Source organism: Chenopodium quinoa, unplaced genomic scaffold, assembly GCF_001683475.1.
Source record: "Chenopodium quinoa cultivar QQ74 unplaced genomic scaffold, ASM168347v1, whole genome shotgun sequence".
In the NCBI taxonomy this organism is placed as follows: domain Eukaryota; kingdom Viridiplantae; phylum Streptophyta; class Magnoliopsida; order Caryophyllales; family Amaranthaceae; genus Chenopodium; species Chenopodium quinoa.
Window position 1 is genome coordinate 3,964,607 of NW_018742205.1, and position 15,367 is coordinate 3,979,973.

General features: G+C 43.7%; 2 protein-coding genes across 2 annotated transcripts; one reads left to right on the forward strand and one right to left on the reverse strand.

Annotated features, from left to right (window-relative positions):
* Nucleotides 1-285: 285 nt before the first annotated feature.
* On the forward strand, nt 286-1,292 carry LOC110729734 (histidine-rich glycoprotein-like). The gene is made up of 2 exons (XM_021909523.1): nt 286-472; nt 609-1,292. Exons 1-2 carry the CDS (start codon nt 362-364, stop codon nt 1,098-1,100), a joined length of 603 nt encoding a protein of 200 aa, XP_021765215.1. The 5' UTR covers nt 286-361; the 3' UTR covers nt 1,101-1,292.
* LOC110729723 (protein ABHD11-like) lies at nt 1,240-14,174 on the reverse strand. The gene is made up of 5 exons (XM_021909512.1): nt 13,537-14,174; nt 3,799-4,037; nt 2,751-2,863; nt 1,925-2,065; nt 1,240-1,811 (listed from the first exon to the last, which is right to left on the reverse strand). Exons 1-5 carry the CDS (start codon nt 13,799-13,801, stop codon nt 1,559-1,561), a joined length of 1,011 nt encoding a protein of 336 aa, XP_021765204.1. The 5' UTR covers nt 13,802-14,174; the 3' UTR covers nt 1,240-1,558.
* Nucleotides 14,175-15,367: the final 1,193 nt, after the last annotated feature.

Below are 15,367 nucleotides of genomic sequence, written 5' to 3' on the forward strand. Positions count from 1 at the left end.
ACAAACACAAATGCATAATATGCCTTCAACAAAATCTGTATTTGCGCGTTTTGCACAATACAATATCCTATCCAATACCCAACAAACATATAAGAGCTTCCTAAATTTTATGGAGCTGATAATTTTCCAAGCTAAATCTTAGATCACATCTAGTCCCAATGATTTAAACCTAACATCCTTTTTGAAAAAAAGTCTCAAATCTTACCAATTAGATCACCAAATTTATACCTACAGCATGTCAATTCGGGTAGATAAATGCTACTGAACAGAAATCGAATCGACTCATCAACACCAAAAATGCATAACTAATCGTAATTCTGGAAAATTTTCTGTAAGCTCTGAAGTACGTGAGTTTACAACAATGACGATGAAAACCAGCATGTTTTCATTTCTACTTTGTTTCGCATTGTTTTATCATAAAGTATTATCCGATAATCTTATTGATCAGCAGGATGTCAACTCAAACTCAAAGGTAACATATACTTCGTAATTATTCAGTAGTTGTTGTTAATTTAGTTAGCAGCAACTAGAGAGTATAACAAAAGTTTTTGAAGTTATTTGTAGTTTTGTATATTCAACCTTACTGTATTATTGGACTTGATATACAGGAAGCTTATCCCTTAAAGTTGAATTCAGCGAATCTGAATCTTGGAATGACCCCAAGTCCAGAATCAGCCTCAGGATGGCTTCATCGCAGTCTTAGTGAGAAGCAACGTCACCTTCATGGTCGTCGTCATCATGTCTACCATGAAGAAGATAAGGCTTCAGAGTATTTCCCAATGAAGGCAAATTTTTACCATCACCACCACCATCGCCATCATCATCATCACCACCATAAGAGGGCTCATCACCATCTCCATACCCCCGATGCTCATATTTTGTCAAAGACACTTGTAAAAGCTCGAGGTCCTTATGAAGATCACCATAGTAGACTTCACTATCATGTCTTGGACCCGATGGAGGCTGCTCAATTTCCAATACAGTTTGCAGTAGCGACTCCCCATCCCGATGAAAGTCATCGTCATGGAGATCATCTATATCACCATCACCACCATCACCATCATCAACATAAAAAGCCTCACCATAAACATTATTCCTAATTCCCACTGAGGCTCCTCAATCGAACAAATAACAATCAATACAATTGCACCATATTTAAAAGTTGTAAAGAGAAACAATGTACCTCAAGCATCTACAGCCATGCCCGGCAATATATGCATTCATCAATTCTGTTCCCATCATCCGAAAAGTATATTTATTAATGAAATGAATGTCGAATTTGTTTAATCAAATGCTAGAAATTTCTCTTAACCAGTCAATTTTACAATGCACAGCATAGAACCCACTAACAGCATTAATTAGATATTATTGCTGACAAATCAACGAAAAGCTTCATTACACATGGCAACTTAGAACTTGGTTTTGTAATTATTTTGTCTCATGCACACCTTTGCAGTCAATTGGAAAAGACTGGATGGGAGAAATTTTTTAAACCAGAATAGCTACCGATAAATTGTTGTAGAAGACACCAAGAACTTTCTTTATCCTCCATATAGCCTTATTTCAACGAAGCAATCCTGGGAGCAATAATCTCCAAGAGTCCCTTTGGATTATCTACGTGAACCCAATGCCCAGCATTAGGAAGAACATGAAGAGAAAATTTCCCCTCAGATCCATCTCTTTCCTTCCTAATAAGAGATTCAAGCCTCTGTATAACACATGGATCCCATCTATCACTGTTCTCAGCTTGTACAATTGAAATTTCCATTCCTCTTGGAGGGTTCTCTAGGAGAGGCCAGTAGTCCTTCTCCCTGAAATTAAATAAGACCCACAATTGTGCAAAAGGTCAATGGGCTGAGAAACTAAGCATATACTACAAATGCAAACAATATGGGCAAAAATGAAAAAAAAAAATGAGGCAGACCTGTAAGAATTGAACATCTGAAATGCACCTTCGAGGTTGAATGCCCATGTCTCATGGCCATTAGATTTCTTTAAATTGGTGCCTAGCCACTCCGACAATGACTTTGAAAACCCCAGCTTTATCATGTGTTCCACAAGCCACCTGCAGGAGATTATAACGCAATCCATGATGGTTATATAAGAAAAAAGATAAAATTTTGAGCACAAAGAGTAAAATAAGTGGTGCAACGTAAGAAAGTGGCGGATCAATTCTAGACACGACAAGACCTAAGCAGGATCTCTTGTTTCAACCAACCAGTAGCTCTTTACTGAGCTGATATTTGGTGCTTCAACTCCTTGTGCTCTTCAAACCTTATAACCAAATTTGCATTCTAATTGGGAGAATAGGGAGCAGAGAAAAAGTAAAGGTTTCTCACTTTCTCAGTATGAATGACTTGATTGTTCTAAAAGCTAAAGAGCTGAGTCAGATGTTTGGTTAGAATAAGCAGTATAATTCCTGGGATCCAATGTCAAACCCCCAGCTCTTACTTTGTCAGCGCAGCATTTCACTATGTTTGTCAGCCTCGTAAGATTCAACAGCCACCAACAAGTTTAGGAATCAAGATGAACAAGTGAAGTCTAATGATTATTAAAAGAGAGTAGCTCATTTGGTTTTTTACAAGTGATGTATTTTCGTGAGTCTAATGATGATATAACGACAATTATCTAATACAACAAAGTGAATAGACTTAAGAGGGTTAACTGGCCAAGGACATGAGCTAGTTCACATTAATAAAAAGTTAAAATATAAAAGATCTTGACAAGAAGAAAGTTTCAAGTGTCCTCACTTTCTAGAAGGGATTTGTGAAGGAAGACTTTGCAAGGTCTCCAATACTTTCTCTACTTCTCCACTACTGTCTTCAGGATTCCCGACTCCAGGAACCGAGTCCAGTACCCATAACTGTTCTGCATCATGTAAATATGGAAGCTAAAGCAACATACATTCATAAGTTGAAAAGTAAAGAGCAAGCCAGAAATGTGCAGCTAATATGATGGTCAAAAGATACCCAATCATCATATTGAAATACAATCAGAAAGAAACTGTATCAGAGAATGATCCAATATTTAAGTTCTACATCAGTATAGCATACAAGACAAAAGACATGATAACGACAAAGTCTAGTTTAAATTTTTTCAGGAGCACTATATCGTGGCCTATGAAAATACTCCCTCTTCCCCTATTTGTTTGCCCCATTTGACTGTTTATGGTTTTCAAGACACGTCTGAAAATGAATATCTCCAACTCTGTTTATGCAAAAAGTTTAAAAATGAGATATTCTAAAATAGACATTAAGAACAATCCAACAAGATCTCACATGAATATATTATTTTTTCTAGGATAGTAATGATTAGTAGTCAAAGTAATTAAAAGTTGACTGACAATGTTAATGGGACAAACAAATGGGGACATATAGAATACCGTTTATCACATAAGTCACGCAGCAAAATTGAAATCTATTAAGTCAAGAATTCTTTGAAATCACATACTACTATGTCACAATCAGGCATCAGCAGACAAGTGACCAGCAGCAGCTGATGTTCATCATTTTTACCCAGCAATACCACACAGCAAAAAACTACAGTATTTCGTATCACAGCAAACATTGTTCAAACTTCAAAGCTAATGCTACAAAGTATTTAGAATCAGATGTACTATAGAAGCAAGGGGTGCATAAAAACATTAATGCACAATGCATATATAATCTCACAAATGGATGACAAATTGACAATTCGAGAATTCTAGGTTATTAATTACAAAACTAATATGCAATTGTTTCAACACAAAAATCCAAGAACAACTCTTCATTTAAAAACATGGCGGTAACAAATTCATACCTGTTTTGGCAATGATATGGAATCACCATAATCTCCACTAGACCCACCCTGAGCAAACTGCAATGCAACCTTGCCACCCAAGGAATGCCCTATAACAACATCAGGCCAATCCCAACCTTGAGATTTCACTAGATTAGCCAAATCAGCAGCAGCATTGTCCAGGTCATGTGGTGGGCGAAGATCTTGCACCGCAGCTGAATTCCCATGATTTCTTAAGTCAACAAGCACCAATCTCCATTCTACAAAATGATAAAGCTACGATCATACAGTTCTTCACTTCTTTGCAATAAGTTGTATAGAGAACGAATGAGAATCAGGAATTTTGGACCATAGGATTTGTTGCATATCATTGCTTCACTACATACATATATTCCTTCCTTATCAAGAATGGACCTAACAACTTACAACAAAAGTCCAAACACAAAGCTGTCTAGAACTCTAGACTCAAAATCAGAGTTCGGAAATAGTATATCTTTTGTTTCCGAAATGAAAAGTAAGGCCTTATATTAATGAAAAAATAAAATCAGAAGATCCGATACAACCAAGCCAGAGATCCACACAGGGCCACAGTCTCACCAATCCTCATCAAAGAATCCAGACACCACCTATCAAGTGAGCCTAGTGTTTCGGGGTTTTCTGATGTCCTGCGGGAGAGTTACAATTCCGAGACTGGATCCGTGCGCCTGTACCTGCAAAACAAACGGATGCTCCGGATGATTGGAGATCCGCCTCCGACGGTCAAGTTAGTACTTGATTAAGGAGTAATTAATGCGGAAATTAAAGTGATTGGGTCTCTCTAGGTGAGAGTGTTTAATGTGTGTAATCTGCGTAATCCCCCTTAATGAGGATTAAGGGAGGTATTTATAACCTCGGGAAACGTGCCAATCCTAGGTTTAGGTTAACCTTGGGCTGATTGGGCTTCCCTCGGAAGTTGGGCCTAGGTGGCCGACTTCTTCATTAGGCATGGAGTATGCCACGTGTCATGACATAATAGGTCCAGGGTGGACGAATAAGCGTGTGCCACGTGGCAAGCCCTGAGAGGTCCAACTGGGGGACACTTGGCAGGACCTGATTGGCCCACGTGGCGCATTCCGATTGGTGGGAGCAAAATCCCCTAATCATTTGCCCCTCACAGGTGGCACGTGACTGGTCACGTGTTACCTGTGACAGGTGTCGCCCTGTAACAGGCGACGACCTGCTACAGGTGTCACTCGGCGAAAGGCCGAGAGATTCTCCCGCCCAAATTTTGAATTCCGGAAGTGACCCTTCGCCTTCTCACTTCGCCTATATAAGGGAGTGTTGCCCTCGGTCATTTTCACACTTGAGAACTTTGTGAGAGAACATTCGGACCCCTGAACTTGCTCTGACATTTTGGACCCTTTCTGCCTACCGCCTGCTCTGACAAGCCGACTGCAAAGGATTTTCAGAACTTCATCAATCGTCACTCGTTCAGGTAACCGTCGGTTCTCTTACTCTTAGTTTTCTCTTTACTTTATTCTTTTTTTGAAATGGCACCACGGAAGCACACGACACGACCTAGGTTAGCGATCAGCCGGTCACCGGGGACGGCTGAATCTAGGACTAGGAGTGCCGCCTGCCCTTTTCTGGACCCATCTTTGCCCTTTATACAAAGTCCGACTGTATCTGTGTCTATGCAGAACATGATGGCCGGATCAAAAAAGACGGCTAGGATCTCGAACTCAGACGGCTCCTCCCACCGGGTGCCGATTAGTGAAACATCTGACCAGGCACCAGATGTGGAAGTGAAACAAAGCGGCTTGAAAGCCAGCAGTTCTGAGGGAGGAGTCAAAGTGACCCCTTTCCATTTTACAGTTGACAATTCTACATTCTCTCCTGCTCCTTTTAAAGGAGAGGAGGCGGGCCCCTCTGGGAGAGGGGAGGAGTCGTCCTCTTCGGACTCGTCAGAGGACGAATCCGAGTCTAGCTCTTCTGGCCATGCTTCTCTGGACACAGAAGAGAAAAACAGTCGCCTACAAGAGGCGAGGCTTTCTCACGCAGTTGAGAAGGGGGACAATTGGGCGGAGCCATCCGCCTCTCACCGAGAGCAAAATACCCCCTACTACTGCACGGTACCTCGGGGCCGGATCACGGCCATGCAAGAAAAAGTGGGGAGCTTTATCGCAAACCACACAATGGGCCCCGGCTTTTTAGTGTTCGTGCCGGATCCAGAAGACACAGTCGTCTGGCCGGCTGGTACTAGTTATGATGGCGCCTGCTTTGGTTGCTACGAGGCGGCCATCAAGGCTGGGCTGCGCTTCCCACTACATCCGGCTGTTCAGCGGATCTTGGATGGGTATGAGTTGGGGTTATGGCAGTTAGCCCTGAACTCCTGGGTCAACGTACTCGGCTATGTGGCCGGGTGCGAACTGCACGGGGTGGCGCTGAACTTCGAGGCTTTCGCCCACATGAACTACCTCAGCCGAACCCCTAAGGCAGGCGGTACCGGCTGGTATCAATTGACGAGCCACAGGGGCTACCTCATGACAAGAGGTAAAGCAAACAAATGGAAGGACTGGCGGAGCACCTTCCTTATCATTGAGAGTTCAGACACAGAGCTGAACAAGCGCTTTCACAGGTGGAACAGGAATCCGCCCCTTCTTGCAGGCGGCCGCAGCATGCCGCCTGTTCCCCCAAGGCTAAGAAAGAGATCCTAGATAAAGGACTCTTCAAAGTAGAGTCGAAGGTGAACTCTACTTCAGGAGTACGAGAGCAAGTACCCCTGCACTGCGTCCCGAGCTTCAAATGGCTCTACGACGAGTACTTTTTGGCTGCCTGTGGCCTCAGCAGTCGGTGTTCAAGAGGTAGCCGGCCTGTCGAATACTCTGTTGTTCCATGCATTTCTGTTATGACTTTTATTAACTTTGCTATTTGTTTTTGCAGCGGACGCCATGAGCAAAATTACCGCCTCCAAGACTGAGACGGCCATGTTGCGGGCCTCCATCATGCAACAGTCTTCAACCGACTCCCCCAACAAAGGGGCACCCTTGGTGGGCTTCGAACCTTTCACTCTCTTTTTGGAGTTGTGTTTATGCATATACTGACTCTTTTCTTCTTTTTTAGACGGGCGCTCCAAGAGCTTCTTCTTCCCAACAGCCGGACTCCAAGGCCCGGAGGACGACTGTTGCGAGCTCTCCTGGTTCTGCCAGGAAACAAGCGGCCACTCCTTCCAAAACTCCAATTGGGCCGCCTAGAAGTATGAAGTTGTCCTTGTAAATTTTAGACTTCCTCCCTTCTTTACTAGGTCTAATCCGTTTGTCTATGCTTAATGCAGCCGGCCCTCAGGAGCCTGACTTGGTCGAGGTGGCCAAGTCTATGATCAAGGCCGTTCCTCCAGCTAAAAGGGAGGCGGTCAGGGGTGTCGGCACCCTTGACCTAGACGGGATTGCAGGAGTCCTTGCTGAGGTATACTTAACATATTTTTGAGTATTTGAATTCCAGGACGCCTCTTTTTTTTTTTTTTTTTGGAAACTGACGCCTGTTCCCCTTTTTACTTAGGCCCTGCTCCGAGTAAACGGCCTCCGTAAGCCGCTTGACAGGAAGAACAAAGAGGTAAAGGCTGCAAAAGCTATGACCGCCTCTGACTGTGATAAGACAATGTTTCAAATTGCCCAAAATGAGGTTCTGACAATTGATATTCTTTATTATCAGGCGCAGGCTACCGCCGCTATCCGGGCTCAGTTAGAGGCGGCCCAGAAGAGGAATAGCGAGCTGGAGGCGACCATCAACAATCTCAAGGCCGAGCTGAGACCTCTTCGCCAAAAGATGTCCTCATACGACACCTTGGAGAAATCCTTGGCGGCTGTTAAGGAACGCCTGGTGACCCAGGAGAAGAGTCTTACTCAGGAGCTCTCGGAAAAGGCCGAGCAAGAAAAGAAAGAGCTGGTCCGGGAGATGATGGAAGACTCTGCTCAAATCCAGCGCATGACTTGGGGCCGCCTCTTCCCCAATGCCGACTTTGCCTCCTGGGAAAAAACGTACCGCCAGTGTTCTGATAGATATAATCAAGAGATCCTGGCGGCTGCTGAGGAAGAGGCGTTGGAGGAGGAGGAGCAGCCGGTAGTGGCGCTTGTGCCGCTTGGGGGTAATGCATCGAAGAAGGATGCAGCTGAAGCCGAGTCCAACAAAAAGAGTGCTGACCAGGCGGCAGCTGCTAATATTGAAGATCTGCCCCCTTCTTAAGCTTTATGTCTTCTTTCCACGGCCTGCGTGCCGTTTGTTTGTATTTACCCGGCCAGGGGGCCGGGGCTTTGAATATTTGGCCGGTCTTTAATGACCGGCTTCCTTTTAATGAATTTTTTTTTTTTGCTTCAAATTTGTTTAAGTATTGAATATTCTGATATCCAATTGCACACTATACCGACTGTTTTACATGGCCGATAGTTGCAGACAGGTACGGATAGTTAGTCACGCCGCCTATGCCCCTGGACGACTGGTTGTCTGTTTCCAGGCTAGGCGATCAGTCGGCCATTTATCCAATCGGTATTCGACCCATTTTAAAGACTGGATCCCCTTTAGGCAGGCGGTCCTGTCATTTGTAAAATTAACCAAGTAGGAAAGTGGTTTCCTACCTGTCATGTTTTTAGGCTAGAGACTTTAGGCAATCTAGGCCGACTGTTCCCCGCCACATTTAATCTAGTGTGAACAGGTGCTGTATGAACACCTTTTTAGTTTCATACTAAATTTTTAAGGAGTGACCAAGTAAATATGATTATTACCTAGTTGCCGAGTGACTGAGTAGTAGAGGTTTCAAGCGGTGGGTACCGGTTGCTCCCCTTTATTCGCCAATGTTTGTTGGCTATCAACTCATAAGATACCGACTGTTCTTATTCCAAGTAGTCCAGTCGGTTGGTTGACACGGATGGTTACTGCGAACACTTGTTTGACCTGATTAGTCAGTTAAGTGAGAGGTATCCTTGTCCGGGAAACAGCTACGTGGTTTTCTTGTTTAGACAGTCGTATAGGTGCCGTGTAATGATTTTATAGAACAATGTTCCACCCAAAAGGGAGCTGCTATCTGCAACGAATTTCATCCGGATGGATGCCGTCGGACGCCTGCTATAACGTTGGGACAGGTCGAATTGAATTTTTATATTTTGATCAGTTGGCTTGACGCCTGGTCTGATCATTTTAGCCATGAGCCTTTGATAGTTCTTGGTGAACTGTATTATGGGAGAGTAGCCGGTTGAGTGAAACAAGCGGCGTGCCCCTCTTAAGTAAGAATAAAAATTAAACATGGAGAGTAGCCGACTGTTTGTCAGTAGGCATGCCCCTCTTAGTACAAAATTGAATGAAACAACAAACTTTTATTAAGTAGCCCTTGACTATTTACATCATTCAAAAGAAATATTTCTTAAGATTATCTACATTCCAAGTTCGAGGCAACGGTTGGCCGTCTGGTGTTTCCAGACGGTAGGTACCGTCCCTGACCTCTTCACAGATTCGGTAGGGTCCTTCCCAGTTGGGAGTTAGTTTGCCAGACTCATTAGCCTTACCAACTGCTTCCATTTTTCTAAGTACAAAGTCCCCCACTTTGTGTGGACGCCTGTGTACTTTTTTGTTGTATGATCTAGTCATTCTCAGGCGGTAAATTTCATGGCGCAAGACAGCATTGCCCCTCCTTTCAGGGAGTGAGTCTAATGCCAGGCGCATGGCTTCCCAATTTGCCTCTTCGTCATATAGCATTACTCGAAGAGTCGGCTCGTAGTGTTCTATTGGAAGAACAGCTTCCGCACCATAAGTTAGGAGGAATGGAGTTTCTCTAGTCGCCCCTTTTTCAGTCGTCCTAATGGCCCAGAGAACATGTGGTAATTCATCCGCCCATAGGCCGCCTGCTCGTTCAATCTTTTTCTTGAGATCGTCTGAGATGATTTTATTAAAGGCTTCTACTGGCCGTTTGCTTGTGGACGACCGACAGATGCAAAGTAGTGTGCAATTCCTTGGTCACCCAACCAGCTTTTGAGAACAGGCGTCTCAAATTGGGGACCATTATCAAAAACCATAGACATGGGAACCCCGAACCGAGTGATGACATTTTTCCAAATGAATGAAATTACATCCTTCGTCTTGATTCCCTTTACAGCCTCCGCCTCTACCCATTTAGTGAAGTAGTCGACTGCAACAAGTATGTACCTCCTTCCGCCTGTAGCAGGCGTATATGGACCCAGAATATCCATGCCCCACTTAGCAAACGGTAGTGGGCTATGAATGGTAGTGAGGTCAGTAGCCGGACGGTGAATTAGCTTGCCAAACCTTTGGCACTTGTCACATTTTTTCACCATCTCCATTGCATCTGCTTCTAAAGTAGGCCAAAAGTAGCCCTGCCGCCTTGCCCGTTGAGCAAACGTCCTACCGCCTATATGGGAAGCACAGTAACCAGAGTGAAGATCGTCTAGTATCTCTCGTCCTAGCCGGATGTATGCAATCAGTCTGATATTTTAGTTTCGACGGATATTTGCTACTGATGAGATCTGAGGAGCTTCCGGTATCTATGAGGATTCGGCCAATTCTCTGGTTGGCCACTTTACATTCAATAACGATAGGGTCGTCATGCGGCCCTCTTACCCCTTCTAGATCTTCTTCAGTGATGACAATCTCAGGAAATGAATATTTGGAGGGCCGTTCTTGGTGAACGGAATTTACATCTAGCCGTCTGATATTGTCTTTGTTGCCCCTAATAGTGGGGCCGCCTCCTGAGAAGCCGCCTGCAATGGTGTAGACGACTGCATCATCTGTATCGGAGCTGTCGGCCTGTTGATTCTTTTTGGCCGACTGCTTTTTCGAGGAAGTGTTCCCCGTAGATTTCTTGACATAAGTGTCAAGATCACCTTGCTTAGCCAAGGCGGTCCAGATACCGCATGAGACTGATGCATTCATTGGTGTGATGACCAACATCTTCATGATAATCACAGAATTTTTTTTGGTTCCGGTTGTTTGCAGAACCCTTCATGGGGACCGGCTTCTCAATTGAGATCCGTCCCTTGATTTCCTTTAGGATAAATTGGCTATCCTTGTTAAACGCATACTTTGGGGAGTATGGTTTGAATTCTTTTTTCTTCTTCTGGCCGGCTGTTTAGAGGAATCAGCCGCCTAGACCTCTTTTCTCTTCTCATCTTTGTTTGACGACTGTTTCTGTCGTCCTTCTCTTTTGTCGGACCTTTTCCCGTCTGACTGTTTTACCGTACTACAAAGATCAGTCGCCTGTATATAGGCTTCCGCTTCAATCAAGGCCTCTTGAAGAGTCGCCACCCTCTTTCGGACCAAATCAAATTTGAAGGTCGACCCGTCTTTGAGACCTCTGAAAAAGTCAGTATAGGCTACTTCATCCGGTAACCCTTGAATCTGTATTCTCATCAGGTTAAACCGCCTAATGTAAGAACGAAGCCCCTCCTTCTCGCCCTGCTGAATCGTTCCTAAATCAAGGGTCGTCTTCTTCGCAGGGATGTTCATGGCGAAGTTGGAGGTGAATAAGTAAGCAAGCGTCCTGAAGTTATTTACACAACTAGTCGGCAGGTTGCCGAACCATTGTTGTGCGATTCCTTTGAGAGTCGCTGGGAAACACTTGCACCAAGTGAGATCATCAACCCCTTGAAGGTACATCAGGTTGGTGAATGCCATCAGATGGTCTTCTGGGTTAGTAGTGCCGTCATAGGCGCCTACTAATACATTTTTCACTTTGGCCGGCTGAGCGGCTTCAGTAATTTCCTTGGAGAAGGCCGACGGTTGTTCGCCAAGTCTAAGCAACCGTAGCTGCCAATCCATAGGTTGGACATTTTTGCTGCATGTCCACCAAACGGAGGTGGCTGCAAAAAATACTGTTGTTGCGGTACAAACGGTAAGTTTGGTACCGCCTGGTCGCTATGAAAGCCGGACTGACGGGAGGTGCCGCCTGACTGACTCTCATGATACGACTGAGTATGCCTCATCGAGGTATTGCGCAGACTGTCTTGGAAGTTTGAAGTAGAGGCCGACTCTGACAATCGGTCACTCTTCTTCTGCTCTAGCAGTAGCCGAGCATCTGTGTATGTTTTCCTCGACCCGTCCGCCTGAATATGACAAACAAGTTTCCTCTTTCCTGGAGTAGGAAAACGGTATTTTGTGAAATCAAGGGCAGGCGGCTCCCACTTCCTAGATTTAGGATGAGGGGTCGCCTCTCGCCCTTGAACTGGCTTCCTCTTCCGTGAAGTGGAGGGTTTCTTAGCCGACTGCTCCTTGTCCGCAGGCGGCTTCTTGTTGATCAAATCTTGAATTTCTCCCTTGAGTCCCTCATGAAGGTCATGAGTTCGTTCCTTGTGATGGGAGCAGATCCATCAGTCGGCTGCTGCCGAACAGGCGATGCGCCTGCTGGCTCACTTCCAGTTTGAAGATGTTCCCGTTCCCTCCTTTCGGTATGACGGGTACGTCGGGCCCTTAGGGTCCTGTCTGAAGCTGTGTGAGCTTCAACCTCAAATTCATTCTCAGTATCGTGGTCCGACTGAACTAGAGGGTCGTCCAGGGGACGTCTCTCTTCAGGAGCCGGTACAAACGTGGATGCCATCTCAGAAGTACTCTCCCTACAGACGGCGCCAAAAATGTTTCGGGGTTTTCTGATGTCCTGCGGGAGAGTTACAATTCCGAGACTGGATCCGTGCGCCTGTACCTGCAAAACAAACGGATGCTCCGGATGATTGGAGATCCGCCTCCGACGGTCAAGTTAGTACTTGATTAAGGAGTAATTAATGCGGAAATTAAAGTGATTGGGTCTATCTAGGTGAGAGTGTTTAATGTGTGTAATCTGCGTAATCCCCCTTAATGAGGATTAAGGGAGGTATTTATAACCTCGGGAAACGTGCCAATCCTAGGTTTAGGTTAACCTTGGGCTGATTGGGCTTCCCTCGGAAGTTGGGCCTAGGTGGCCGACTTCTTCATTAGGCATGGAGTATGCCACGTGTCATGACATAATAGGTCCAGGGTGGACGAATAAGCGTGTGCCACGTGGCAAGCCCTGAGAGGTCCAACTGGGGGACACTTGGCAGGACCTGATTGGCCCACGTGGCGCATTCCGATTGGTGGGAGCAAAATCCCCTAATCACCTAGCATTACCTAATTCGTTGGTTGAAATTGAGTGCCGGAAGGCAACACTACCTATATTTTTAAATTAGCCCAAAAGCGTACTACTAGGAGTCCTGGACATACCAAATAATGTAATTTTTTTCTTCTTCAGATTGCAGTTTGTTAAAGGATAAACGAATCAGGTAGCACCAAGCAAGCCGGACCGATAAGAAAACAATGCCATAGGAAGGGTATGACAATGACTCACAAACCCGAGCCATGATTTACACACTAAGTACTAATTCATAATTTTCAATGTTACTCTATCAACCAGCCTTTTCAATTACGAAAAATGTCATTGTTATATGCACTATTCACCACCATACAACAATTATCTTTATACCATCCCTCCAACTGAAAATTGAGCGTCTACTATAATTCAATAATACCAAAAAAAAAAAAAAAAAATACAGATACAATCATCTAACTAAAATTGAGCGTCTATTATAAAATTGGCTTAAAACGGCTTAACAAATCATTAAAAAATTACCAACCATAAAATAATCCAAACAAAACTAGAAAAATTACAGATTTTAGAATCCAAATTGCAACTTTTCTCTGTTGAACAAAATTGAATCACAAAATTAGCTAAAAGAATTGCAAAAAATCAAAGAAAGAGAAGGAATTTACCAGAGGAGGAATTAGTAGAGAGATAAGAAGAAAGATTGCGAGCAAATGATCGCCAATTTCTTGCGGAACCCAAAAGGCCATGAAGAATGAATGCAGTACAATCAGACGGCTTATCAATTGCATTCGAAGATCTTACTTCATCAAATGCTAGGGTTTCCAACAATCTCCTACTTTTGCATGATATTAGCCCTAAATTGAACCCTAGAATGTTTGACCGAGTTACCAACTGAGTAAATCCGAGTTTGTTTCGAATCGTTCTCGCCATTTTTCCCGGGAGCCTATAGGTGAGGTGGTGGCTGTTCTATATTGCTTAGTTAATTAAGTTTAGTTTTCTTCAGTTTGGTTGGTTTTTTACGGTGTGTTGTTTTGGGTCTTTGACTCTTTGGTTGTTTTTTGGTTGTTGAGCCTTGAATGTGGCTGGGTTTGTAATTAGTTGGAGTGGGTGGTTGACCCTATAGGTGTTCTGTGCGGTTTATCGGGTTGTTAAGTAGATGGATTTGTGTCCTGCTTTTGCTGAGTTCCATCTTCCGGCTAAGTTTAATGACAAGCATGTTGTTCGTATCCTTGATTTGTTGGCTTGTCCCGATGATATTTTAGTGTTCTGGTAATTCCTTATTCGGGAACGCAAGTTTCAGCTTGCTTTTTCCAAGTATGATTTAGCGAGTAAAGTGTTATGTATTAGTTTGCCTTCGTCCCAAGAGGGGTTTACGGTATATTGGGGACTTTGTTTTTTGGCAAAATATTTAGAAACCCTTACTGATCAACTTGAAAAGGTAGAATACACATATCTATCAAGAGAAGAGAACCAATTCGTGGATGCCTTGGCAAGACTAGCCTCAATGGTTAGGATTCCTTAGGAAATCGAGTAAACGCCTTTAACTATAGAGAAAAAGCATAAACTTGCTTACATTCAAGCTATTGGGGATGAAAGAGTAACCCAAGAAGAAGAAGAAGAAGAACCTTGGTATACAGACATCCTCAACTATGTCACCAAAGGGGAATATCCACCTAATGCTGACAAAAGTGCGAAACATGCCTTAAGACTTTTGGCATCACAATTCGTGCTCATAAACGACGAATTACATAAAAGAGTACTTAAAGGAAGGGCTCTCCTATGTGTAGGCAAAAAGGAAGCTCAAAGAGTAATGAGAATAATTCACGAAGGAGCATGTGGAACACACATGAATGGCAATTGCTAGTCCAAAAAGTAATGCGCCAAGGATATTACTAGACTACCATGAATAGAGATTGCCATCAATATGTGAAAAGATGTCCAAAATGCCAAATATATGCGAACTTACAGCACGTTCCACTATAACACCCTAGAAATTCCCTTCCTTTAAAATACCTGTTTTTCCCTTTTTAAAATACGAAGTAGGAAAATCTAAGACATTACCGCCACCGTGAAAACGGCTAAGGCAAATATCAAAGACTCACAGCGGAAGACTATCTTTTGAAATCACTTAAAACAAGTCAACTTAAAAAGTAAAACCAAAAGAAAGTATAGTCAAACAAAGTCAACCTACAACTTGGAACCCTTGTAGGCCCTTAAAACCAAACAATATTAGAACTTTTACGTTAGTCTAATGAGCACATTGAAATAAATAATATTCACAGCAAATAAAACACATCATATTCCTATGAGAACTAAGCTGGTCTTCACTCATGCCCATTATGTAAATGCTTCATCACCTAAAAAGCTTATCTCTACTTGTCCCCACTACTCGCCATTAGAAATGGGTCGTCGTAGGGCCAAGGTAAAGACAAGGCCAAACAAACATACAAACACACAATCAGCAATGTTGAGTACATAAGCGTAATAAAAACACAC

Coding starts and splice junctions, on each gene's coding strand:
- LOC110729734 (XM_021909523.1), top strand. CDS start 362: ATGACGATGAAAACCAGCATGTTTTCATTTCTACTTTGTTTCGCATTG. Junction 473..608: donor ATGTCAACTCAAACTCAAAG/GTAACATATACT, acceptor CTTGATATACAG/GAAGCTTATCCCTTAAAGTT.
- LOC110729723 (XM_021909512.1), bottom strand. CDS start 13,801: ATGGCGAGAACGATTCGAAACAAACTCGGATTTACTCAGTTGGTAACT. Junction 4,038..13,536: donor CTCTACTAATTCCTCCTCTG/GTAAATTCCTTC, acceptor ATCATTTTGTAG/AATGGAGATTGGTGCTTGTT. Junction 2,066..2,750: donor TCACAAATCCCTTCTAGAAA/GTGAGGACACTT, acceptor AATCTCCTGCAG/GTGGCTTGTGGAACACATGA.